Source organism: Chlorocebus sabaeus, chromosome 13 (assembly GCF_047675955.1).
Source record: "Chlorocebus sabaeus isolate Y175 chromosome 13, mChlSab1.0.hap1, whole genome shotgun sequence".
Lineage (NCBI taxonomy): Eukaryota > Metazoa > Chordata > Mammalia > Primates > Cercopithecidae > Chlorocebus > Chlorocebus sabaeus.
Window position 1 is genome coordinate 50,193,850 of NC_132916.1, and position 27,496 is coordinate 50,221,345.

Consider the following 27,496-nt stretch of genomic DNA (forward strand, 5'->3'; position numbering starts at 1 on the left):
CTCTCTGAATCATCATTTTCTTCTTTGATTTGTATTTTATGGGGAAATAACAAGATTACACGAATATCTTGTTTTTCATCAAACCACTACTCAGATTGATGACTCGATGTTGACAGCCACTGTTGTGGTGGTTGCCAAATGATTCTTCTATTCCATAATTTCTTCTGCATTTGGAAGTTGGTATTCTGTAAGAAAGAGCTTTTCTTTCTGCCCCATTTACTTCATTAATTATTTATAGTGGTATGGAGTCATGGATTCCTGTATTATTCATTGGGTTGTAATTTATTATTAGTAGTATTTTGTTGCTCAAATTGTCACAGATTTGACCAGAGGAAGTTTCTTTGAGCTGGCTCTTCTGTCCTTTTGAAATATCCTCAGTAGTTTTTTATGTAATTCCTTCCTTTTTAGCATATCTGACTGTTCACTGTTTTGTAGTTTATGATTTAATTATAATCGAAATCATATGTGGTTAATAATTTATTCTGGAGTTCTTTTATTCCTTTATAAAAAGTAATATTGGAGGTTCTTTAAACTGAATGTGTTTCTAAAGACTTTAAAAAGTGGCCACTGGATATTTCTTCAGTGACTTCTCTAATTTAGTAATTTTAGACGAGGGAAGATTTCCATATAACCAAAGCGATGTTTTAGAAAGGGAAAAGGGAGACATGTTTTAGTGATTTTTTTTTTTTGTCTTAGATGTTTTATCAATGGATAGATTTCTTCTAGTTATGGGGCTAACACACGTGGGAAGACTATGGTGGCATTTATTTCCCAGAGTTTCTGGCCCCTGAAGAGAGTTATTTTCAGATCCCCTGATGTTCATTATTAGATCTCAATAGTGTCTTCTCTCTTTAAGCCTAAAGCGATCTTACTAATTATTAATAATGAACTAAATTTGTATTGAGTTTATGCGAGAAAAATGAACTGTTTTCATTTTCAAGGTCTTTACTCTTTTGAAAATTCTTTACTGTTTTGAAAATAACACAGTGTCAAGATGAATTTGAGTCTACAGTCACCTGTAAAAGTTTGAAATAATATTCTTCTGAATTAAGCAGTTTAGAATTAGTTTAACTATGTTATATTGAAAATGTAGCTTTATATTGGACCAGGAATAAAAAGGAATTCAATTTACAGTTATACCTTAGTGTAGTTTAATTTTAAGACTTTTGTATTTTTGGTGTGGTGGATGTAGGCTGTTAGTTCTATTACTGAATTAATTTACTCTCAGCCAAACCCTGTTATATGATTCAAGTTACACATTATAACCAAGTTCAGGTATTACTTTAACCCAGGATTGATTGAAAAGTATAAGACATAAAAGCAAAATACTGCCTAAAAGCTTAGTTGTATATGGAAAATTGTGAGAGCTAATGATTGAAAAGGATTTTCTCAGTGTTTGACAATTTAAATTGCAGTAAAGAAACTGCTACTCAGAAACTTCTGCTGTTCTTTTTCCTTCTAGTCTAGACTCTCCCTACTCCAGTATATCAGACTTTTTGCCAGCATCAAGATACTCTGTGCATTTTATGTCTTTTCACCTTTATTTATTCTGACCCTACTGTTTGAGATGCCCTTTCTTCTTTCCTCAACGGGTAAAATTCTAGTCATTTTTTCTAGTCCTGGCTTAATTGTCAACACTTCTGTGACACTTTCTCAGATACTTCTCAGCAGAATTAATCAGTCCTTCCTCTGTGCTCTCATAGTAGCTTGTTTTTACTGCTTATAGAGACTTAACACATAAAATTACTGTAGACTGTTGGTATTTGTGAGTTTATTATTTACAATTTTGACTACTTACAAATGACCCAGATTATCTGTGTTACAATCATGTGTACAGGGCAATCCAGTGTGTATACATACAATCCAGGTATGTTTGATGTCATAGGAGTCAGTGTGCTACTGAGTGAGTGTAGCTGTTTGCCCAGGCTCCGTATATGCATTTAGCTTTATCTAATTTCATTGTACACAGATAACTCCTGAAGTGATTAGAAATAGTGTTTCTTTATAAAAGATCACCTTTACTGAAATCCAGCTGCTAGTGTTAGTGATGACATGATGACATACTTATATTAAAATAGCACATTGTACCCCCCAAATGTATATAATTTTAATTCATTAATAAAAAATTTTTGAAAAGGTGAGAAGCTAATAATGTGCCCCAAAGTAGGACTTGGAGATAAATTTTGATTGTAGTAAGATGAACTTTGCAGTGCCTATAATCAGTGAAGAGAACTTGTTTTTCATCTCTTAGGAAAGAGGAAGAAGTGATTTTTTTTTTCTCTTATACTTTAAGTTCTAGGGTACATGTGCACGACGTGCAGGTTTGTTACATATGTATACATGTGCCATGTTGGTGTCCTGCACCCATTAACTCGTCATTTACATTAGGTATGTCTCCTAATGCTATCCCTCCCCCTTCCCCCCCTCCCCACAATAGGACCTGGTATGTGATGTTCCCCTTCCTGTGTCCAAGTGTTCTCATTGTTCAATTCCCACCTATGAGTAAGAACATGCGGTATTTGGTTTTCTGTTCTTGCGATAGTTTGCTGAGAATGATGGTTTCCAGCTGCATCCATGTCCCTACAAAGGACACGAACTCATCCTTTTTTATGGCTGCGTAGTATTCCATGGTGTATATGTGCCACATTTTCTTAATCCAGTCTGTCACTGATGGACATTTGGGTTGATTCCAAGTCTTTGCTATTGTGAATGGTGCCGCAATAAACATGCATGTGCATGTGTCTTTATAGCAGCATGACTTATAATCCTTTGGTTATATCCCCAGTAATGGGATGGCTGGGTCAAATGGTATTTCTAGTTCTAGATCCTTGAGGAATCGCCACACTTTTCCACAATGGTTGAACTAGTTTACAATCCCACCAACAGTGTAAAAGTGTTCCTGTTTCTCCACATCCTCTCCAGCACCTGTTGTTTCCTGACTTTTTAATGATTGCCATTCTAACTGGTGTGAAATGGTATCTCAGTGTGGTTTTGATTTACATTGGAAGAACTGATTTTTAAGCTGTTTTTAGTAAATGTTCAATCTTTGCAAAATCTGTTTCTCAAATGGAAGCTGAAATTCTAGTAACATTTGGAAAGCAGTTGAAGCATGAAGATTCACAGGAAAATGAGTGACAGTCAATATTGATTCGTGGAAAATCTAGGGGCCTATGTACACAATTATTTTTGTTTTTTTAAAAAAAATTGAAATAGAATTTGCATACCATGAAACTCACCCTCTTAACATATACAGCTTCATGGTTTTAGTTTATCCACAAAGTTGTGCGACCATCACCACTAGGTAATTCCAGAACATTTTCTTCACCCCCGAGAAGTACCCCATAGACATTAGCAATTACCACCTCTGGCACCACTTGTCAATCTCTGTGGATTTACCTGTTAAGGATGATTTAGCTTTTAAATAGATAACTTGGATTGTAGGGGGATATTAATAAAAACGGAGAGTTAAGATAGGATTTGGTACTGTCATAATGGCCCAGGCAAAATACAGATTTATGCCTTCTACTTAACCATTTGCCAGCATTCCACTGGAATGAAATATATTGGTAAATATACAGTGAAGTATCGTATCGTATCGTATCGTATCACAGAGTTTTGCTCTTGTTGCCCAGGCTATAGTGCAGTGGTGTGATCTCGGCTCACTACAACCTCCACCTCCCAGGTTTGAGCGATTCTCCTGCTTCAGCCTCCCAAGTAGCTGGGATTACAGGCATGTGCCACCATGCTTGGCTAATTTTGTATTTTTAGCAGAGACAGGGTTTCACCATGTTGGCCAGGCTGTCTCGAACTCCTGACCTCAGGTGACCCACCCGCCTTGGCCTCCCAAAGCTCTAGGATTGCAGGTGTGAGCCACCACACCCAGCTGAATAATTTTTTAACTGCTATTTTTAATCTTTTTAGTGTGGTACTTTGGGAGTATATTGTTAAATTGATTGGCTCATTAATAGAATAATTGTTAAAAATGAATTAAGATTGAGTCAAAAAAGATAATATGAAACATGCAAATATGTTTTTCTGCTGTTAAACCAAATGCAGCAACTTATTTCAGCAGTTTAGCATCATTCATGCCATAGATGTTAATTAAAATTGTATTGGTTTTGTACTTTGGGATTGGATTGATAAATTTGCTTTTTGGGTTTTATAGTTATATTAGGGATATAAGCATGAAGAATTTATATCGAATTTATGCTTGTGCATATTTAAGTGACACTTTAATAAACAAATACTTTAAGTCAGTCCACCAGGAAGTAAAAGATTTTTTTCCTTTAAAAAATAGTATATTACTTAGTTTGACACACACTGTTTCCAGCATCTATAGATCCTATGGTTTGTAAGCGTAAGGTTAAGGCTATATCTTCTCTCTGTTAGCACTTATTATTTTAGTCTCAACCATGGTGTAGAATATATTCTTTCTACTGTACTCCAGCCTGGGCAACAGAGCAAGATCCTGTCTCTGAAAAAGAAAAAAAAAAATATTTTTTCATGTCATAAATGCATTGCATAAAGATTCAAAATTTGATGTCAGTGTTTATAAGTACAACATTTCTGGCTACGTAGTGAACATAAAAGAATTACTAGATTAGGTGAAATCTGAAGTGCTCATTACTTGTTGGAAAGCTCTAGGAAGAAGTCAGAGAATGACTTCAAGATAATTCTTTCCACTGATAATAAAGTGAAGTGCATTATGAATGATGCTTGGAAAGTGGGTGATGATGGGTTTGAGCATATGATTGAGGTAATAGGGAGAGCTCGTTGAAGGTCAGTGGGACCTAGAAAAGTTCGTGAAAGAGTGGTGGGGAAAACAGTGTTGATGCATTAAAACAGGTAGCTGAGATTGTGGTCCTTCACATGAAAAACTAATCAGCACCTTTGCTATTTTGAATCAGACCTTTAAGATTATCTGTATAATAAATGTGTGCAGACACCATCCAAAAAGGCATAAAAAATTGCAAAGGAAACATAAATCCTGGCAACACAGTGTTCTTAAAAGTACCAATGCCTAGTGAGTCCCCTCCCTTGCTGTTCTTTCACATTGTGTTCCATAGCTGTTTCTCTCACTTCTGTTACCTATTTCTTTGGCCAAGATTTATGCTAACCTGTCAGATGCCAGATTCTGAACTCCTGCTATTGGCTGTCCTGCTTTCTAGACGTTGTCATCATCTTTGTCCATGTAGGACATGTGCTGTACAGCAGCAGTCTCCACCACTCATTGGCATATTTTTGTTTTATTTCCTGGTTCATATGACCAGAAGACTGATATAATCTGTAGTGTTTATTTTAGTTGTAGTTTATTTGAATAATTTTACAAATACCTTTAGTTCTATATATACAAACGTAATAAAGGTCTCAAGATGTTATTAAAATTTTGCAGGGGCACTTCATTTTAGAGGGGAAAGTATATGCTGTAGGGGATTATACACTTTGGGAATTTATAAAAATCTACAGATGGTCCGTCTTTCGTGAATGTCGAGGGATGTTCTTGAGTGTATTTTTGTCTACTCTGTGGAATTCTGTAGGGTGGAATCACCTTGTACTTTTGTGGTTTAAATGTTTGGCGTTCTTCAACAAAACGTACTTACAATATTTCTCTCTTATTCTACAGGTAAAACATTTAACTGCATTTTTGGGATATGATAAAATTAAGCTACTTTGCTTACAGATAGTTATGGATCATGTGGATAGTTAGCATATGTGGGGAAAAAGAGCATATAGTGGAAGAACATCTCACACTACATTGGACGATCCCCATGATTCTTTGTGGGCCACACATGTGAGTGTTCCTAACAGTCCGCTGTTCTTCCTTCAGGTACACTGAAGAGATGGTGCCTTGGCACCCTTGCCTGAAACTCATTAGCAACTGCGAGCAGAAGCTTTCCAGTCACACATCAAGGCGCTTGATCACAATGGAAAAGGTGCAGAAATTTGAGGTAAATTGCTTTAGTATTTTTGGGATAAATTCTGAAAGAATCAAACGTAGTTGTTTCTAAATAGTTTTCCTGTGATAGAGTTTGGAAATGTTATTCCGTGATATTTTAAAAATTACAGATGAATTTAGCAAGAGGCAGAAATTGAAGAGATTTGTGGCATCCAGTTGGGATTGAAGGGTAGGAGTTGGATATAGACATAGACATTGAGTAGAGTTCAAATAGACGTTGACCCTCACTTCTCAGGCTTTATTTGACATCCTTGTTGCTAAGTCAGTTATAAAACAGCATTCTTAGACAACTGTTATCTAATTAGCAATGTCCTAGTTACCATTTTTCTCCAAAAGCAGAACCTACTTGATTGCAGACTGTAATGAAGAGAATATGTTGCTTTATAAATAAAGAGAGAAAGTAAATGTCCCCAGTTTGTTAGGGCCCAACACATTCTCTGTCTCTCTTTCTCTCTCTTACATACAAAATTCATTTAAGCTCAAGAAAGAACGAAACGTTTGTTATTTCATGCCCAGACGAGAGTTGACATGAATAGTGCCTCATAATGGAGCTTAATTAAATCTACAAAAGCTCTTTGGGCTGTACTTCTGTCGATTGACAACCAAAGCTCTCTTAATTTCACTGGAAACTTGGATGACCCCCATTCTTGCTTTGGACCTTTAGGGTAAGCAGAAGAAAGGTGGTACTGTGAAGATTCCTCTTTACTTTTTTTTTTTTTTTTTTTTTTGAGACGGAGTTTCCCTCTTTCACCCAGGCAGTCTTGGCTCACTGCATCCTCCACCTTCTGGTTTCAAGCGATTCTCCTGCCTCAGCCTCCTGAGTAGCTGGGATTACAGGTGCCTGCCACTATGCCTGGCTAATTTTTTTTTTTTTTTTGGTATATTTAGTAGAGACAGGGTTTCACCGTCTTGGCCAGGCTGGTCTTGAACTCCTGAGTTCTTGATCTGCGTGCTTTGGCCTCCCAAAGTGCTGCGATTACAGGCGTGAGCCACTGCCCCAGCCTGAAGATTTTCATACCCATCTGTAGCCTGCATTTGACTTGTTTTTATGTAGTTCCTATCTTACGGATTATTTCATAGTAATGAAAACTAATATTTGTATGGTGCCGTTTGCATATATTATATCATTGTTTTCATCCTTTTTATTTCCATTTGCTGTCTCTAATTTAGACCCTTATTACCATACACCTGGTTTGTGTTCACAGTCTCCTAAATGATCTCCTTCATACCTCTAGTTTATATGTTAAATGCATCTTCCTAAAACACTGCATTCATTATGTCACTACCTTATGCAAAATATTTTTTTATTACTGAAAAATGTTCAGAATTTTCATTGTGACATAAACTATCTTCTGTAATCAGGCTCCAATATCAGGGCATTTCAGAAAGCTAACCTATACATCTATATAAGTAGTTGATTGGTATCTACTATCTGTATATATAGGTATCTGTGTACCTACATATAAACATACGGATGTATAGATATATGTGGTGTAATTAAAATGAAAATGTATGGCAGTCATTTTTAAAACAAAAATACTAGAAGTTTATATTCAAATGACATCCTTGGAGTGGAATCTTTGTACTCATTCTATTTCTGTCATAATTTTTCAGCATATTCTTGAAACTTACCTTTAAGATTTGCCTTTAAAGAAGTTTTTTTTTTTATTAATCAGTTATTTTGTTTTATAGTAACACCTTGCTTTTCTTAAAATGATTTTACTGGACTTTGCTGCTCTTATTTTATACCAGACTAATGATTTAAAGTTGTTTTTGGAAATCAAATTCTATTTCAAGGATGATGATTTGCCATTAAACCATTAAACATTTAAAACATTACAGATTCAGAAATTCTATAAATAGTTTCCAAATTGGCATCATTACAGCCTTCCAGAATGAAAATTTTAAATGAGTAACATTTATTTGGGCATACAGTAGAAGCCCTCTTATCTAACGTCCATTTCAAATTCTGTTGATTAACCAATACTGGCCATTCCTTCTGTAAAACACTGCCTGGGCCGGGTGCGTTGGCTCTCGTCTGTAATCCCAGCACTTTGGGAGGCCGAGGTGGGCGGATCTCGAGGCCAGGAGTACAAGACCAGCCTGGCCAACATAGTGAAACCCTGTCTCTACTAAAAATACAAAAATTAGCTGGGCATGGTGGAACACACCTGTAGTCCCAGTGACTCGGGAGGCTGAGGCAGGAGAATCGCTTGAACCGGGAGGTGGAGGTTGCAGTGAGCCGAGATTGTGTCACTGCACTCCAGCCTGGAGACAGAGCGAGACTCCTTCTCAAAACAAACAAACAACAACAACAAAATAAAAACCACACTGCCCAATGCAATAATATGTTGTATGTTGAATACTTTCAGCTGGTGAGTCACTTGATCTCTACTATATTTATATATAGTACTTCTGCTTCTATCAGCTGATTTATTTAACGAGTCTATTGTGGTATTCTCAGAGCTGTTTATGCCAATTATATTTGTTACAGTAATTATGTAATCTACTTAAATACTAGTTAGACCAGTGAAATATTTGTGTAAGAATACAATTGTAATTTCTGTAAAAACTAAGTTAATGCTTTAGAAAGAACAAAGTGAGTTGCTAAAAAAAAAAAAAGACTTGAATTGGGAATGACTTTGAAAAAAGTAACTGCAATCTAGGTTTTTGCACCCAGATTGCTTTGTAAGCTCTTGCATCATTTTATAGAAGCCAAAACTAGAATTATTTATAGTTCTTGATTCTGTATGAACATATACAAATGAATATTGTTTTTTAAGTTAAAGTAAGTTTAATATGTTTACAAAGCCTTTTAATTTCTTCCTGCTTTTATTTCGTTTATCCAATTAGCTAATTGTATTAGTGTGCTCGGGCTGCCATAACCAAATACCACAGACTGGGCGACTTAACAGAAATTTATTTTCTCACAGTTCTGGAGACTGGAAATTCAAGATTAAGGTGTCAGCAGACTTAGCTTCTTGCAGGTGTTCACTGTCTCGCTGTTCTTACAAGGCCTTTCCTTTATGCATCTGCACTTCCAGTGTCTCTTCCTCTTCTTTTTGTTTTGGATTTAGACAGTGTCTCACTCCATCACCCAGACTAGAATACAGTGGCACTATTATACCTTACTGTAACCTCAAACTCCAGGGCTCAAGCCATCCTCCAGTCTCATCTGTCTTCCTCTTCTTAAAAGAATGAGAGTCCTATTGGATTAAGGCCCCACTTTTAAGATTTCATTTATGTGTAATTACTTCCTGAAAGGCCCTGTCTTCAAATACAGTCATATTGAGGGTTAGGGACTCAACGTATGAATTTTAGGGTAGAACAGAATATTCATTCCATTATACTAACGTTTACCAATGTCCATCACATTGAATAAGAGGAGTCTGTTGTATGTTAGAGGATGCTTTTTTTCCTCCTCTCCTAGTCACTTACTTCTCATGTATATATTTGTCTTTTGGTATTTTAAAGGATGTAAGGCATTTTGATAATTCAGATGGTAACATTACAGCTCTTAGAAATCATAGCATTTAATAGAATCATTCGAGTTAGTAATATAATAGTAACTAACATTTATGTGCCAGGCACATGAATAATACATGTAAAAAGCAAGTATTACTTGTAGATTTTGCAGTTTTAAGTCGTGCTATTAGAAAGAAAAGTAAATGGCATTAGCATTCTTTATTGTGTGGCCTCCATAAATAGTATTCCAAAGAAATAGGAGGACGAAGCTGTGAAGACTCTTTAATAATTCATGGAGCTGCATAATAAATCAGCCATTCTATTTTAATGGAAAAATTTAAAAATTAAGATCCATTGTAGACTAATTTTTATGCTTGCTTTCCGCTGAGTTTTATTTGTTTAAGAAAGTCTGATATTTTTTCCTAGATTTATAATATTTCCCTAAGCAAATTTATTTGAGACTCAAGGAAAGCTGGGCTTTTGAGGATTTTTGTCCTATGTTAAAATGATAAATGAGGGTACTCACCTTTGGTATTTTTAAACCTGTAAAGGCAATGCTCATTTTTGTTGGGTTTTCTTTTTATCATTTTACTTTCTTCTTTTCAAATTGATTTAAAAAACAAACAAGGAGAAGCCGCAAGTAATTTTTTGAAATGGTCTTCCCTATATAAGATCAAATTTAACTAGTGAATTTTTACTAGTATGATGTTTATTGTAACTGAAAATACTTTGTCATGTTAAATTAATCATGTTTGTTTTTTAATTAATTACTTCATTTCTACCTTTTGTTTGTGTGGAGAGGAGTGTATATAATTGCAGCAAGATCTCAGTCCTTTATAATGCAAGTGGTGACATAAAATTGTCAAACAGTTCTCACACACGTCTAACAAATTATTCTTGGGCTTGTTCAGCATTGTTGATTTTGGCAATGGAAGACTATTAGTTTTAGATTTTTACAGTTTTGTATACTGTGTCTCTTCATTTTTGATTTGTCACTTGTTAGGTTTAACTTCAGTATAACTTTTGGCCCACTTGGTATGTTGTTATGAAGTATTCTCCCTATTCTTTTAAAAGTGTAAATGTAAGTTACAACAAAAATTGTCTAAGGAATATTGATATTCTATAAAATTTTGAAGTTTTATATTATTGGCCGTACTTTTCAGACTTGCTTATGGCACATAAGTAGTAAAGAAGAAAATTCTTGACAACTGTATTAAAATTTTGAAATTGCCTGATAAGAAGGGCCAGGTTTTTTCATTATTCCTTGTTGATATATTCTGAAAGCCAAGTGAATGATGAGTAACACTTTTATAATGCATTATTGTTTACAAAACTTCCCTATCCACTTGACTTTATTAATGTCACCATTTTAGAAATGAGAGAGAGTAGCCTGGGACTATCCCAGTTTGCTTAAATAGTTAAGTGGCAGAGCTGAGACCAAAACTCCTCTTTGTACTTGAAATTCTGTGTCCTTTTTTCTACATCTTGTTGCCTCTCTACTGAAGCATATTTCTACCTTTGGAATATGCCAACATTAGAAAGTAAATATTCTTTTTATTTTTTATTTTTATTTATTTTTTTGAGATGGAGTCTCACTCTGTTGCCAGGCTGGAGTGTAGTGGCGCAGTCTCGGCTCACTGCGACCTCCGCCTTCCGGGTTTGAGCGATTCTCCTGCCTCAGCCTCCCAAGTAGCTGGGACTGCAGGCGCGTGCCACCACACCCAGCTAATTTTTGTATTTTTAGTAGAGACGGGGTTTCACCATGTTGGCCAGGATGGTCTCGATCTCCTAACCTCGTGATCCACCGACCTCAGCTTCCCAAAGTGCTGGGATTACAGGCATGAGCCATTGCGCCGGGCTCTAAAAGGTAAATATTCTTGAGTGACATATTACTAGTTTGTTTTTAAAGATAGTCTTTCCTTGTCCTGCTGTATAGCTAGTGTTACTTTTGGGGCCATGGTGGAATGTGTGTTTTTTTGTTTTATTTTGTTTTGTTTTTTTTGAGACGGAGTCTTGCTCTTTTGCCCAGGTTGGAGCGCAGGGGCTTGGTCTCGGCTCACTGCAAGGTACGCCGGCCGGGTTCACACCACTCTCCTGCCGCAGCCTCCAGAGTAGCCGGGACTACAGGCGCCCGCCACCACGCCCGGCAGATTTCGTTTTTGTATTTTTAGTAGAGATTGGGTTTCACCCTGTTAGCCAGGATGGTCTCGATTTCCTGACCTGGTGAACCGCCAGCCTCGGCCTCCCAAAAATGCTAGGATTACAGGCGTGAGCCACCACGCCTGGCAGTTTGTTTTACTAGATCTTGCTGTCCCACTTAACATGTAGTTGATGCTGCTATATGTGGTTGTAGTCACAGTGGTTACTTCTATAAAACATTTTTCTTATGTGAAATGTATAGGATAAAAATGCTGATCTCCAGAGTTGTCCACAACAGACCGAGGTGTAATAGTTACGTTTTCAATGACAGTCACCTGAAACAATACTCTCTCAACCTTCTCTATAGAATCTACTTGAACAGATGAAAAGAGTATCCAGGGTCGCCTTTTCAAGGTTTCCTTGAAATCTGTTTTAAAAATTCATGCAACTTTTATAGTCTACTCTGTAATAGATACATGATTAAATATAAAAAATTAGTTTAGATTACCATTACATTAAGTGGGCCGTCATGTGCCCTATTTATTTTGTGGTTTATTTACCTGACACGCTACCTTATATTCCTAGTGGTTTGAGAAGTATTGAAGTTTGGGTACGTTTAATTCAAGATATTATATGGCTATTAATTTAGACTAAAGTTATAATGTATAAATCAGTTGTCTTTTTTTTTGTATAGCTACATCATATAGTTTAGGTTATTTAAAAGAGGAATACTGGAAGGTCACAGTGGCAGCTGATGACAGTTTATGTAATTTTTTATTTTGGATTGAATGAAAGAGTCCAGTAACATGAAGCTGATGAATGCATTAATCAGAATGGAGTGTCGCCAAAACTGAGGGTTTTAACTAAAGGACTGAAAGATTTTGAAGCTATGAAGGACAAAAGAACCATTAACTTTATAACAGTATTTTTTTTAAACAAAGGAGATAATAGACACTGAGGTCACTTCAGAAAATGACTTATAGATGGCTTGAAGTGGAAGAAATTAGTCTTTATGATAAATAGTTTACATATTAGAATGATAGTAGTGTTACTGATCATAAACTCGGGTGTTTTGCTGGCATAATGCTGATGCCTATTTTCTTTATACATTATCCTTTCTCAGGATTAATGTTGTTACTGTGTTTTTCTTTTGCAGCTATTTGAATTAAAGTGTGTCTCTTCTGATTGACTTTTCCTTCTGAAATACTTTGTGATTTTTGCCTATCTCTTCCCAAAACTGTGTGTTCCCTTTTGATTAGAAGTATAAAAGATTAGAGATTAGGTATGAAGCATTTAAAACAAAGGGTAAGATAGATAAAGGTAATAACCTCATTTATTAGTGAGAAAAACAAGGCATGGTGACACTAAAGACATATTGGACATAAACTCAGTCTAGGTCTTCATACAATCCAATACTTACCACCATCAAAGTATGTGTGTATATCTGAGAGAAAGAGAGAGAGAGTCTTTTCAAAAATCATTTTGCATAGCAAGTCAGAAGGGAACCAATTTGCATTATTTATAAATTGTGACTTAACTTGAGGTGCTTAAAAAAGACTCGGAGAAGCAGACAGCAGCCTGGTGATGCTGCATATCATGCTGCCTGAATTCAGTTTTCAGGTTCATTTGGTCCACTTAGTTGCAAATGAATTTTCTTTTGCTGTTGCTGGTACTTTTTCTTAAGTTTACATCGTGGAGGGTCATTTTTCTTGTATACTTATGCAAATAAAATGATCTTGTTAAACGGGGTTTTTTGTTAAGTTAATGCTATCATAATAGTTTTAAACTATTGTTTCTGATAAACCATGAAAAAGCCAACTATCTTCCCCACTAGCTCCAGGAAAGCAGGCATTTAAGGTATCTGGATCCTGCATCTTATGGTCCTGTTTAGAGAGAACTATTTTATTTGCAGAAATAAGCAGTTCTCTGAAGACTGAGAGAACATATGTCTTTATGGTTCCAGCATGTTTTTAAACTATGCCAATAAAACAGTTTTTAAAGTACTAGTGCTAAAAGAATCTTTGGCATAGGTCAGTTGAAAACATAAATATAACTCAGGGATTCCAAGGTATGAATGATTTAGAGAAATGGGAAGTTTCTCATGTATATTTTTGTATTTTTTCCTCATTGTATATTTTTATATTTTTCTTATTTATCATATGGTTATTTAACTTAGATCTTTCTGATGTTTTTCAAATTCACATGTAAACTTAACTTCCTCTTTCCACTTTATGATCTTCTAAGAATCTAACCCTGAGATTTTTAATGTGTATTTTTTACATAAGACATAAATGTACAATTTAGTAATTATAAAGTGAATGTCCATGTACCTGCCACCAAGGTCAAGGTTATAAAATAATGCAGCACTCCAGAAGAACCCCCCTTTTGTGGCCATTGTTAATCATAAATACCTCCCTCTGCAATGTAGCCACTATTCTGACTTTTATGGTAATCATTATCTTGCTTTTCTTTTGTAATATTGCCACTATTGAATTCATCCCTAAGCAATATAGTTTTGCTTGGTTTTGATCTTTGTATAAATGCATATTCGTTTTTATTAATTTTTATTTTAATGGATTATGGAAATTTTAAAAACTCACCTAGGAGAGGATAGTCTACATTAAAGTGACAGCATATATATGTGCATGCCTGCACATGTTTTGGTCTGCTACTCAAGAAGGTGTTAAACAAGATTTTTAGTTTTAATGAAATATTAGATACAGTAACTAATAAGCGGTCATTAAATGTTTATCTAGTGTGTTGACTTTGTATTCTTTTATCATTTGAGATAAAGTTTTGAATTTTATAAAGTATAGATTCTAGCAGATAGCATGTAGAAAGTGTTAATACTTCTGTGTTGTCATGATAAGGACTAATATCCCCAATGCTTTTTTTATAATTATTGAAATTACGTATTGAGTGCCAGATGTCAAAGTTTAATCATTGTCACTCATTTTGAACACTCTAGATATGAAGATTTTAATATGTATTAAAATATTTTCATAGATTTTAGGTAACTTACTATCATGTAGTGAAATTTTTAAAAAGTATAGATTATATGTAAATACCTAATTCAAGGATGAAGATTTCCAATGGTACCTTGTTCTCATTAAGAATAATACTAGAGGTTTCTCTTGATAGTATTGGATGCCAGACTTTTGACCTGCTTGTCCTTGGTTTGGAAATGGCCTAGTGCTGTTTATAGTTGTATAACTTTAGCACAAGTGGTTTCTATAGCTACTGTCCAGTACCAGATGTAGAACAGTGGGAAGCTTTGATAAGGAGAGCAGGATTTTTAAACAAAAGCCGGACGTGGGTAATTACCCTGAAGCTGAACTGAGCCCCATTATATTCAGCACTGTCATTTAAATTTCATTTCACTCTCTGCTGATTACAAGAAAATAAACCGACCCATTGTTTTTCTCTTCCATCTCTTTGCCTTCTTCCTCACACCTTACTTAAGAATGTATATCGTAGCTTTAACTGGTTCCATGAATCTGAAAAGGTTTTCCCCACAAAATTAGATGAATACTACCAGTTTGGTGGCTTTCACTATGGTGACAGCATCACTGGTTTTCACTTATCATAGAATAAATTTCATAAGCCGTTTGTATTCAAGCGTTTGCAATGAAACTGCTGTTTTGTATAAACTACTGTCATTTTGAGACTATAAATGACTTAAGGTTAATACTAGTGAGGTAGAAGAAATCATTATCTCATTATCAGGAACTGTCAGTGAGTAAAAGGACAGCTTAAACCTGACCTACAATTAAAATAGAAGCCATTTGGTTTTCTGCTGAATGACTATAGAGCTCTGCAACTTCATCCTCTAGAAAGTGGACGTATCTTATTTTTAAAGAATAGTGATTTTATAAATTGATGATCATCGTTAGATATTTTAACTGAAGTTTCAGGAATTCTATTACATTAACTCTTGGCAATGAAGGGACACCAGGAGAGAATTTTGTCTTTATCATTATGTTGATAGGGAGTGGTACAGGAGATGAGACTTCACAATGAAGTGAGTAGGAGCCAGTTTGTAGTAGAGGATGGGCATGGTGATTGAGGCAAGGAGGATGATGAGGAAATTCATATCTGATAACTGCTGTTTGCTCTGTAAAGAAGGATGCACTTTTTTGTTGTTGTTTTTTTCCTGAGGATAAATAAGCAGATACTAATGTAAGAATTGAGGACAGGTGAACTTTTAGAAAAGGTACTATGAGAAATAGGGAAAAAAAAGCCATTCGCTTAACAATTTTTGCATTCATGTACTTTTCCTATTTTTGTATACTTTATTTCTCTTACTTAATTACCGCTTCCTTGAGTGGAAGGCCATAGTTTTCATCACGCGACATGTGTTTATGAGACCATTTGTGTCAGGTCTTGGGGCTGAACAGACTAAGGCTTCTTATCCTTAGAAAACTTGCACATCAGGAGAAATGGCCACTCAAACCATATTCCAACATAGCATCTTGTGTTCTGTAGTGATCTGTGAGAGGTGTTGTGTGAACATAGAAAAGCACCTACCTAAGGAGATGGTGCTTTTGAGGCAAGAGAGGTGGGGAATTTGGTTGGAAAGCCAAAAATTTAAGCAAGGTACAGAATGAGAGGCATTGTGGTACGTGTGGGGAACTCTGGACTTCAGCGGAGCTGGAAGTACTGAGCAGTGGGGGAGGAACAGCTGGAGATAACCTGGAAGTCTAAAGAGAGGAAAGCCCAGTGTTGAGGGACCTTACCTGCCGTAGAGTTTCAAGTTTATCCTGTTGGTAAAAGGGCAAGCCCATGAGGGATGTTTGGAAAGCGGCAGAAGCTCTGTGTTCTGTGAAGGGCCTCCGAGCTTCACTATGTTAGTAAATTTGAGCTGTGGAAGGATACCTGTGATACCACTGAGGAGGTTCCTGGCGTAGTCAGGCAAAGATGATGAGGGTATGAACCAAGGAAGCTAGAATGGTGGAATTGAGAATTTGGGGGGAGGTAGATGTGGCAGGACTTGGTGACTAATTGGATAATTGGGGTGAGGGAGATGAGCTAAGGGTGATATTTCAGAAATCTGGCTTGGGACAACTGAGCAGATGATTGCTTTCTTGTATGTTTTTATTCCCCACCCCTACTCCCAGGACCATGGTGCAGTGCTGCTTTCTTAGGCCGCTATAATAATCTTCTACTGATTTTTGTGCTTCTGCAGTTTCTTCCTCCATTCCATGTCCTACATGGTGGCCAGAATACCTTTCAGAATATAAATAGATAAGTAAACTCCTCTGCTTAAATCTCATCAGTGGCTTTCTGTGGAATTTAGAATAAAATTCAGAATCCTTTACATAACCTTTATGTCAGCCTGATCTACTTCTGACCTGTCCAGTCTCATCTTGTGCCACCTTCCCTTTTGCTTGCCAGTTATTATCCACCCTGGTCGTCTTCTTTCAGGTCCCAGAATGGATTTACCTCCTGTTAGTCTCAGAGTCTTCTCACACACACTGCGTTTCCTCTTCCTAGAATGTTTTCTTCCCCTCTTTTCATATGAGTAAATTTAATTCATCCTTTAGGTTTCAGATAAATTTCACTTCCTTAGAGAAGCCTTTCTTGTCCTTTCCCTTCACCCCTTCTGAGTAGGTGTTTCCTTTTATTCTTACTGCACTCTTTTCTTCCCAGTGTTTAATCACAGTTTGTAAGTATATGTCTGGATGTATATTGTTTAACGTCTGTCTCTCCCACCTCTATACAAGCTCTGTGAATTCACAGACCTTGACTCTTTTGCTCACCATGCAATAAATATGTATGGAAAGAATAGTAACTTTTAAGTGATTACTCTGGGCCATTCTAGTATAAAAACAATCATATCAGTGGTATTTAAATCATCCATTTGAAGGAAGAGTACGAACAGATAGTTATGGCAAGCCAAAAGTTTTCTGTTAGAAAATACATTGAATTTTATCATTACCCTGATATTACTCTTCAGAAATCAGTAGGACAAAAACATTTTAATCCTATGATTCCTAGGCCTCATTTCTCATGAGAAGCAAACCAATAAAGCAGCTGAATTGACATATTGTGGAAAATTATAACACCTTCCCTTTATTTAAGAAGGAGGTGATAAAAGAGAATAGCAAATTCCTGGGAGAAGGCAGTAATTAGGAGGATAGTTTTATATAAGTGGAATTCTCAATGAAGAATCTTTCGTATCTTGGAAGTCTGAGCAGTTTATGATGGTCAGTTTGAAAAAACTTTTTATATATATGCATTCTCACGGTATAATCCAGAGGGTCATGAGTTGCGTTTAAAGCATCAGTTTCAAATATGACTACAGAACATACAGCTTGATTTATTTTCTTGAGAATGAATTCCCCATTAGATTAAAATTTATTACAAGTGGCTGAAATACTTTTAGCATCATTTTTTGTTCTTTTTAATGCAGTGTTTTTGATGTATAGTTGTAAACGTAAAGATTGACTTGAATAAGGTCACGTTTATATACTTTTTCTTTCTTGTTCTAGAGAGTAATTTGGAATTTTAGGTTGGACACTGAGACAGTGTTACACGTTAGAATCGCTGAGGTGAATATGTAGTCGTCTATTTCTCCATCATTCTTTAAAAATGAAATGGTGTGAATAAATGCTAACATTCCCTGAGGAAAAGGCCAGCCTGTTCATGTTGGGACTGTGGGACTCTAGATGTTTACAGCAATCCGGGACTCACAAACAGCTATCACAACAGGGTGCTCCTGGCAGATGTATGGTCTCCTGTGCTGTAAGCTATTTCAGTTCACATCAGGAAGTACTCCAAAGAAGGGTTACTATGCTCCAGCCAGTAGAGGGTAGTGTACACATAAAAGTAAACTACCGATTTGTAAGCCTGCCTTTGGTTTCTTTGGCAAGTGTGTTAAAATTCCTCGAGTGGTTTATGTTTAGAATTAGCAGTACTGATAGGGCAGGAAATTGGCTGGGTGGGACAGTGGTTAAAGGAGTCCTGCCTAAAAGTTTAGATCTGAAATATGTGCTACCATAATGTTGCTGTTCAGTGAGGAATGTCCTCTAAATGTCAAACTCTATTTTGAATGACCCACTAATCTGCCATGTGGGAAATTAACTCTTTAGCCATTGTTTTGATGTAATTTCTACTGAAAAAAAAAAAGAGAATCATAATGGGAAAAACATGAGTTTTGAAGTCTGATTTAGGCTACAATTCTGGCAATGCTACTTACCAGCTGTGTGATTTGTGGTAGATTGTTTAAACTCTTTAGCCTCCTTGTGTCCCTATCTGCAAAATTTAGATGATACTCTTCTGCAAAAAGATACAGAAAATTAAATAATTAACACATAGTTGGTAGGAAATGTATCTTCCTTTCTTGCATCATAACTTGTATATTTCTTACAATGTTTACGATTGCTGATTGTCTTAAAAGGATCAATGATAGGGCTGAATGCTGTGTATCTTCCTTATGTAGCCATTTATGGCTAACACAAATTTACCTACAGAAACTCTTCTGATTATAAAAAATGATAATAGTATAATCAATAGTCTTAATATTTTATTCATATCATCTTAATTACTACCAGTGGTTAAGAAATTTGGAAAGTGTAGTCGTTTTATCACCATAATCTTCTCTCTTGCCATTTCCTAATTCTTGTGTGTTTTTATTTTTCCATCAAATATGTTTTGCTTACTAAACATTGGCAGAACGCGGGTTTTATAATACGTAGATGATATCACAATGAATAGTGGTAGACAGATTTGGAAATGTTAGCAAAACCAAAAGTCAAACACTGGGGTGAACTTGAGTTAATGGGGGAGATCAAAGATTGTATTTGCTGAGGATACTCTTCTCCTTTTAAGTAAGCACTTTGGCCTTTGAGATACTGTGCTGAAAAAAAAGCTTGCAGATATTCCTGGTTGAGATGTGCAGGGAATGTGAATAGAGAAGAGTCATGAAAAGGTGATGAAAAATATGTGGAGTTGAGTATCATCATCTCAGATGTAAGCCCTGGCAAACTAAACTGAAGATAGGATGAAAGAGAGGTAGAGAGAAAAGAGAAAACAAAAATGAGTTTGCCATTTTTTTTTTAGCATTAAGGTAATATAAGTTCTGAATGCTGTGTATAGTTTATTTCATATGGTCTGGGTGTATTTTAAATGTGTATTGTTCATAGGTATGTGGTATTTATATGTATGATTATATGTGACATGTGTTGGACCATAGACATACTGAGTGTTTTGTGAGAAACGTTTTATGAACTATGGTCTTTCCACTGGAGTGAAAACAGTAGCCAAAGTCCTTGGAATGTCTTACTAGAAGCAGGACTTGTGCTGCTGGGTAATAGACTGGCGCCTGCCAAGTCTCTGGCTGCATAAGGGATTTGGAGCTTTTGGGTTTTCCAGAGTTTCTGTTATAAATGATATTGTGTTTTGCAATCAGGAGTCATTTGGTCTTCTAGAAAGGGGGCATTTTAGCACAGAACGCAAACATACACTTCACACTGATTCTGCTCTACTACCTGGGAAATAAGAAAATAGGATTTCCCCCCAAGGAGTTGCATTTCTAAGGGTAATGATCTTTCCCAGCTTCTTCAGTAGCATGTATGTCTTTGCCACTGTGTCCCCATAGCACTGAATAGAACAGATGGTCTTTTAAGGGCTTATTTTGCCTTTATTCTGAGAGGTCTAAACTATTACAATAAAGAATGTCTTAAGTAGTAAATGTTTTCTCAATAATTGTTAGCATACATTTTAATCATTACTTTTGGATTTTTCAGGCTTTTGCTGTTCATTCCCAGTCTCTGACTCTGATCTTTATATTCTCTGACTTTATTACCAATAGTTGCCCTATTTCTATCCCTCTGGTCAAAGACAAACTATTTTATTAAGCCCTTCCTTTGGTCCATGGAGGAAGCCCATCTTCCGTTGTGCTTTGGGCTTTGTCTTCTGCCTCCCTCTTGTGAGCTGCATAACCACAGCTTAGGTCAGCTAGGTATGCTAGTAACTGAGCCTGGGTCAGTTTGCTGGAGTCATGTTTCTGTCCTACCTTAGTCTCCTTACTACTGCAGTTATAGAATATTCCATGAAGTAATCCACAGGCAGTTCAAGGGGGAGAGGGAGGTGATCTTGCATGGCCTAGAGGGGCCATGAGAGTAGTGGACACAAGGGCAGAGCAGGGAAGTCCTTTATTGCCTGACTGTATTCTGATTCCCCTTGTACAGAAGAAAGTGAGATGTCATTCTGCAAAGTGATAGGTAATTGAATGTAAGTACCAAATATCAAGGGAAAAGTCTGAGAATTATGGACAATTTGAACTTATTAGATTTTAGCCAAGTGGTTGGCATATTAAATTTGCATTTTAATAAATTAGATTTGGTCTCAGTATGGAGAATACACTAGAGAAGGAACCGCTGAAGGCAGGGCAGCTGGCCATTTAGGGAAAAGAGGCAAGGATGAGGGAGGCCTAGATTAAATATTGGAGATATGAGTGGAGAGAAGTGGATTTGAGATGTTTAGGATATACAAGCTAAGATTTTAGGACTGACCAAATCTGAGAAGAGGGATTTGACCCAGGTTTCTGATTTTGATGACTGGATGGGGAACAATGCCAAGAATTGTGAGGATCAACATAGTAGCCAAAAAGATGACAGCAACTGGACATAGCTTTAAAATAAAACCAAAGAAAAATCTTCTGCCAGGATTAAGCTAACATAGCTCAGGAGGTGGTCAAGTTTTCTTAGTGATCTTACTGACATAAGGACAGATTTCGAATACCTGGAGGAATAATTGATGGACTTCAGTAGGACTTTTGATAAAAGTTGAAGTAGTTGACATTAAATGGTGGAACATTGTTCTGTGTTGCTGTTGTCCTGGCACAGTCCTGATTATGTGGACCAGACTTGAGTCCATCTGTGGAGTCACCTGTTCTTTCAGGGTTTTGTTATCCTTCAGCTTCCCTGTGGTTCTTATACCTCCTCTTGATATGAAAAGTCTGTGCCATTGAAATATATCCTTAGTTAATAGGCCTTCATTAGTAAGACCTCTTATCCAGTTCTACTCCTTTCTTGGTGGGCAGCTCAGCTGTCATGGCCTCAGTCCATCACCTATATTCTCAGAGCTCCTTCTGCTTCATAAGTTGGGGAAAAATGTAGCTCTTTTGGAGAAAACCTCATTACCTTGTAGTTAAGGGTGCAGTCTTTAGAGTCAAACAGATCTGTGTTCAGAGCCTAGCTCCGCCACTTACCAGGTGTATTATCTTGGGCCTGTACTCTTAAATAATTCCTCATCTGTAAAATGGTACTAATCTTTTACTTATTTCTTAGAACTGACAAGTTTTATTAGGTAGTACATATAAAGCATGTAGTATTGTTTTTGGTCCATACAAAACACCCAGCAAATGTTACCTTTCATTTGGCATCTTTAGTTGTATACCTACACGTTGACGCTCTAAAATTGATCTTTTTGGGGATTGTATGTAGCCTGAAGTTATTAATAGTAACCTTTGACATGTTTTCATGTGCTTGCAGGAATTTGGAACTGTAATATACTTAGGTGCCATACAATTTCAGTAGCTACCTATTTCTGTTTGATGAATCAGGAAATCTGGGCATGTTTAATTTGTAATAATTGAGTTTTTGGTGTGATTTTAAAAACACATATGGCAAAAATAGTTTCTGAATGAACAAACGTGCCAACATTATTTTGGCTAAACCTGGATTTTTATTAATGCTAGGTATGATGGAAAAATGCAGGTACTCATTTTATACAGGCAAAAATATTTTTGCAAAAATGAACAAATATTTTGAGGATTGTTATATTCCAGATATATTTTTATATTTTTAGCTACCATTTTGATACTGAAATCAGGATAAAAAATCATATTTTCCATTTAAGTCTCCACACTTGTCTTCAAAATCACATTAATCTAGGTGTAATTGAATATGAATTTATAGAAGTACATGGGAAATGAGATTTTATGTCTAATTAGATATTTTTTATAGTTGGATGAGAAGCCAGTGTTTCCTGCCAGGAACCTCAATTTTCTAAGCCAAAATATGTTTGACATTTTCACCCAGGTTGATATTACCATTAGATGTCAGTCTGAGCAGTAGTCCTTACTTGTCTGTGAAGTCTACAAGTGTGGAAATCTCTTGTTTAGCCTGTATCTTCATCTACTATGTTCACTTAAAGTTTCCATGAATTGTTTATTTCATTAACTGAATATGGAAATACCCCCAGACAATTTTGTGTGTCTGTATGACCTCACACAAATGTATTATTTTGTTGGTTCCCAACTTTTTCTTGAGTAGAAGCTTCCTTGTTTAGTAATTTTTATCCATAGGCACAGATGACTTCAGCATGTGCTGAACTTGGAATCAGAAGAAAGTTATAGCCTTGACTTTGTTACCTGGAACCATTCTTTTTGCCCTGAGGTAAAAGAAAGAAAGAAAGAAAGAAATTTGTCCTCTGTTCGGAGGGCTTTTGTGAGGCTTTCATGAGGTAAATGAAAACACTTTGGATATCCAAGCATGATAAGGATGTAAAGTGATGGTATATTTCTAATTCAAGTAGTGAAGGAAAATAAATAGCACTAGAGAGTGAGATTTTGCTTAAGGTAAACAACTGCTTTGGTATAAGCTAACTAAAGAAATAATTTTTACATTTTGTGTTTTCCAACCAAACAGAATCGGGACCAGTATTCACATCTGCTAAGTGATCATTTTCTGCCATACCAAGGTCATAATTCCTTCCGTGAGAAATATTTTAGTGGGGTAACAAAAAGAATTGCCAAGGAAGAAAAATCCACCCAGGAATGAAAATTAAGATTTTGACAATAAAGAGAGAGTAAGAATTTGATTTAGAAAGACATCTGGATGTGAACTTTCATGTATGATCCAGAAAATATGTACTGTTTTAAAATATTTTATATAGAAAAGCTACAAAGTAAATTGGGCAATGCTTTTAAAGTTATCTTTGTTTTATAGACTTTTTTGTTGTATGTATTACAGTCTTTATAATCTTATTTAATGTATATTTGTACTTCCAAGTACTGATGGAGATGGACTCAAAACAGTTATTTTTTTACAATTAATCTACAAAGGGAGTTAATATTGTTGACTTTTAAAACATCTGCTGGATATATTATAAGCAATTAATAGTAATTAAGAATGTATTCATTTGGTAGATATGTTTATTTGGTTTTTGATGGTCATTGATTTACATTGCCACTAATAAACCATATTGAGAATTTCTGAAATTGTGTCATATCTAGTTGTCTTCAGGGGGGATGTGATGAAGGAAATAAATTTTTATTTAGAAATTCCAGACAAGGAAGTAATAACAGTGCTAATAGTGATGATAAGAAAGGCTAAGACCTGACAACCTAAAAAGATTCCAAGCTCCTTAAGGCCTGTCTACATTCGAAGCTCTTTTGTACCTTGGATTTGCTCCTGCATTCCTAACCAGTGACTGTTGGTCAAGTTGACTACCCACAATTTTTGGTTTAGAAAGTAACTGATAGTTAAAAGCAGTAACAACAACACAAATGCTTGATGGTTCCCTAATAGTATTAAGCCTAATCAGTGCCCTTTGAAATAGAAGCTATATTTTTCTTGAAGGAGAAACTTTGCTGAGTCCACATTGTGTCCATCATGAAAATATCTTGCTTGAAAACCACTATACCCATTAATTCAGGATGCTAATAGCTTTCTTGCCTTTGGTGGTCAAATGTACCTCAGCAGGGTGGCAGTAAACGGATCTTCTCTCTCTAACCAGAGCCTATATTATTTATTATTATTATTATTTTAGTGTTACTGCTGACTTTTATGGACTCAGAGTATTAATGTGCACTACTTAGGACCTCTGAAAGCTCAGTGCTGCCCAAGTAAAGAGACATCAGGCTATCTGCTTTGGTCTTTCTCCTTTTCTTGTCTTGCAGCTCGGGATTTCAGCAGCAGATCTCAAACATTTCACTGATTATTTTGTTTGGGTTTCTGGATGTGATTTGTGGTACACTGGGGGGAAATCTAAAAGTATTCAAGGATGATTTATTTTCAGTATTTCTGTTATAAACCATCTTATTTAAAATGTTTCGAGATTACATGGGGGGTGAGTTTGAAACTTCGTCACTGACTCAATTTGGAATATGAGATTTTAGTTTAGCCCCTTTTTTGGGTGGTCACATAAATTAGTCCAAATAGTTCTGGGAAGTTGCAATATTAATTTTAGTCACATTATCCTTAAAAATTATCCAGCACTTTAAAAAATATTTGAAATTATTTGTTATTACTAATTGAGGTCTTCTAAACTATAATTCCTATTATGAGGCTTATTTTCTTATTAATCAGGAAGTTCACTTTCCCATTCCTGAAATGTCACTAGGCTCAGAGTATAATCTGTTTAGTTGGTACTTATAAATAAAAAAGAAACCTGGTTACTTCCAAACTAATTTTGGTTTTAGAGCATAGGTCTCAAGCCCTCTTAAAGAGAGAGTTTTATTTTTTGGCGTTAGGATCTTATTACTTTCAGCGTAAGTTACAGCAGATCATTTCCCGGATTGTTCTGGTTTTCTATGTTACCACTGTATTCCTCATGTGCTTACAGCAACAATATCACCTAGCAAATTGCCTGCATTTCAGATGGTCCTGTAGTCTGGATTTACAGTATAATCTGTGAAGGAATTCCAGGTGGTCTGTGGACTGGCCTATTTTAATGTTTATAATATGACAAAATCTGTAATTTTGTTCCTGGCGTATATTAAATATCCATAAAATCCAGACGGTTACCTTGGTGGTGTTTCCTCAGAAGTGCCTTCTTCCTGTCTATTCTGGTGAGTACTTTTTGCTGTGATAGCTGGGAGGGAATAGTGGAGTAGGTGGTCTTTGTGTTTAGACGAAGTGGCCAGCAGATTTTAAACTTTTTAAAGCCACTTCCTGCCCAGGGTGACCCAGCTTTGGGCCAGCTTGCCACTGACTTCCTTATGACTAACTCTTTAAATACAAGGATTGAGCAATAAAATATTTTCAAACTGTTTAAGCTCTGGGAGGTAAGTCAGTATTGCCACTATTTCCTTGTTGAGAAAACTCACTCAAATATTGAGATTCCCTACATATTTAAGAAGACTGGCAATTATAAGTAAAAACAAAACAAAACAACAATAACCTTATTTCAAGTTTCGTAGGGGAAAGTAGAGTATGTGTTAACATCACAGGAGGCATTGTAGTGGGTGTGTTTATTTTATTGGGTTGGAATTGTGCTTTAAAAGTTTGAGACATAGAAATAGCTTTTAAGGTAATATGTTTTATACTCGTAAATTAAAGAAGCAGGGATTTGACTTTTTTTCAACACCGGGAAATTAGATGTTGAGGTTGTGTTACATAGATGCCAATATAAGCAACTCTGGTTCTTGAATAAAAGTTCTTAGTCGTTTGGTGTTAGAAGAACTGCTGACATCTTATGCTGGAAATATTATCAAATATTCCTTATCCAAAGAGATATGGAATAAAACATAATGTTTCTCTGTTGAAAACTGAAGGTGACTTTTTTGGGAAATGATCTTATTTTCCATCCCATTGTAATAAATCTCCCTTGAAAAAGCACAGTGGAACTAAGCTCATGTTAATAGTTCTAATAGGAAAAAAATGCTTCGTAGATAAAGCAAGGCATAAATAAACTCATTAATGCATTGCAGTGGTGGAAATGGAGGTAAGTGTTGCCAAGGCAATTGATGACCTTATTGTTGACCTGCTTGACCAAAACAGAATAAATTATACCAAAATAAGAACCTTGGCTCTTTTTGCTGGGTTATGGTTCTGTTCCATTATAAAGTTATTTAGAAAACTAAACACTTGCAAGAATCTTTGTTCTTAGAAGGATTGTATTCATAGAATAAGTGAAATCTACTTTGATTTCCAACTCACCCACTCCCATTTTTCTCAGATATTTATCAAGTAATGTGGTTTGTAATCCAAACAAAAAAAAGTGCCTTAATCCAGAACATACACATGGAGACAATAACAGCAGACTGATGGTGTTTGTACTTTACTAAAACATTGAGATCTTCTCTAAAACAGAGTGGTTTGAGAGCATAACATCTAGAGTGTAAAGAATTATAATGGAATGGTAAACATACTGTGATTCTATCTGGTCACAGAATCATAGAGACCAGCACATTCCTGTCTATCCTTTGGGGTGAAAAACTAGGGAATCTGACCCTTTTCCCTCAAAAGAGATCTGCCTTACAATGTTCATATGTTTCACTGTGTGGGATAAGCAAGTTGACATTTAGACATAACTGAGGCCAACCTGGAATTTGGCTCTTGTCCTTTCCTTTATAAGCCGTTGTAGACAGGGCTCTTTGGGGGATGGAGGTTTAATTGTAATGGCAGTCTCTTAAGCCTGGGTCATGGAACAATATAGGGCTTAGCAGATGAATGTTAAGATAAGTCAGCTTCCCTTATGTAACTGTTAGCCCTATTTCTTGTGATATTAGGATGTGGTTAGTATATTTTTGTTTTAAAATTTGAAAGTTCTTACTAAGATAATCATGTTGCAGTCATGCCAAAATGAATTGCCTCAAAAGGAACCTGTTTTGACCTCTATGACTTTAAAAATCTCTCCTTTAATCAAGCTTCCCTGGCGCTCTCCTGAGGATTTATCGGAAGAACTCCATTTTGGCTAATGTGCAGCAGTAAAGATTAGCTGGGCTTATGTGTGAAGTTAGTCAAATTAAAAGAAAAGGAAAAGGCTGAGGAGAAAATTAAAATTGAAAATGTAAATGGTACTTATGATATTGGAGTTGTGCTTTGATGGACTGCCAAAGTAATGTGTTGTAAGTTGGGGAAGTGGGTCAAGATGGGCAGAGTTGTTATTGGTGAGTTTTAAAAATCTTTAAGAGTCCCCTAATGTTTGTGTATAAATCTTGGAGTATCTCACCACAAGTTGGAGTGAATTCTGCACAAAGAGCAA

At 36.0% G+C, this 27,496-nt stretch overlaps 1 protein-coding gene across 2 annotated transcripts in view; it reads left to right on the plus strand.

Moving 5' to 3' along the window:
* TRMT11 (tRNA methyltransferase 11 homolog) overlaps nt 1-23,786 on the plus strand; it is a 54,049-nt gene extending 30,263 nt beyond the window's left edge. For both annotated transcript variants that reach the window (XM_008007146.3, XM_073022442.1), the window contains 2 exons: nt 5,828-5,948; nt 23,215-23,786. In XM_008007146.3, the coding sequence (XP_008005337.3) occupies nt 5,828-5,948; nt 23,215-23,346 (253 nt within the window). In that variant the 3' untranslated portion in view covers nt 23,347-23,786. The remainder of the gene's footprint in view (nt 1-5,827; nt 5,949-23,214) is intronic.
* Nucleotides 23,787-27,496: the final 3,710 nt, after the last annotated feature.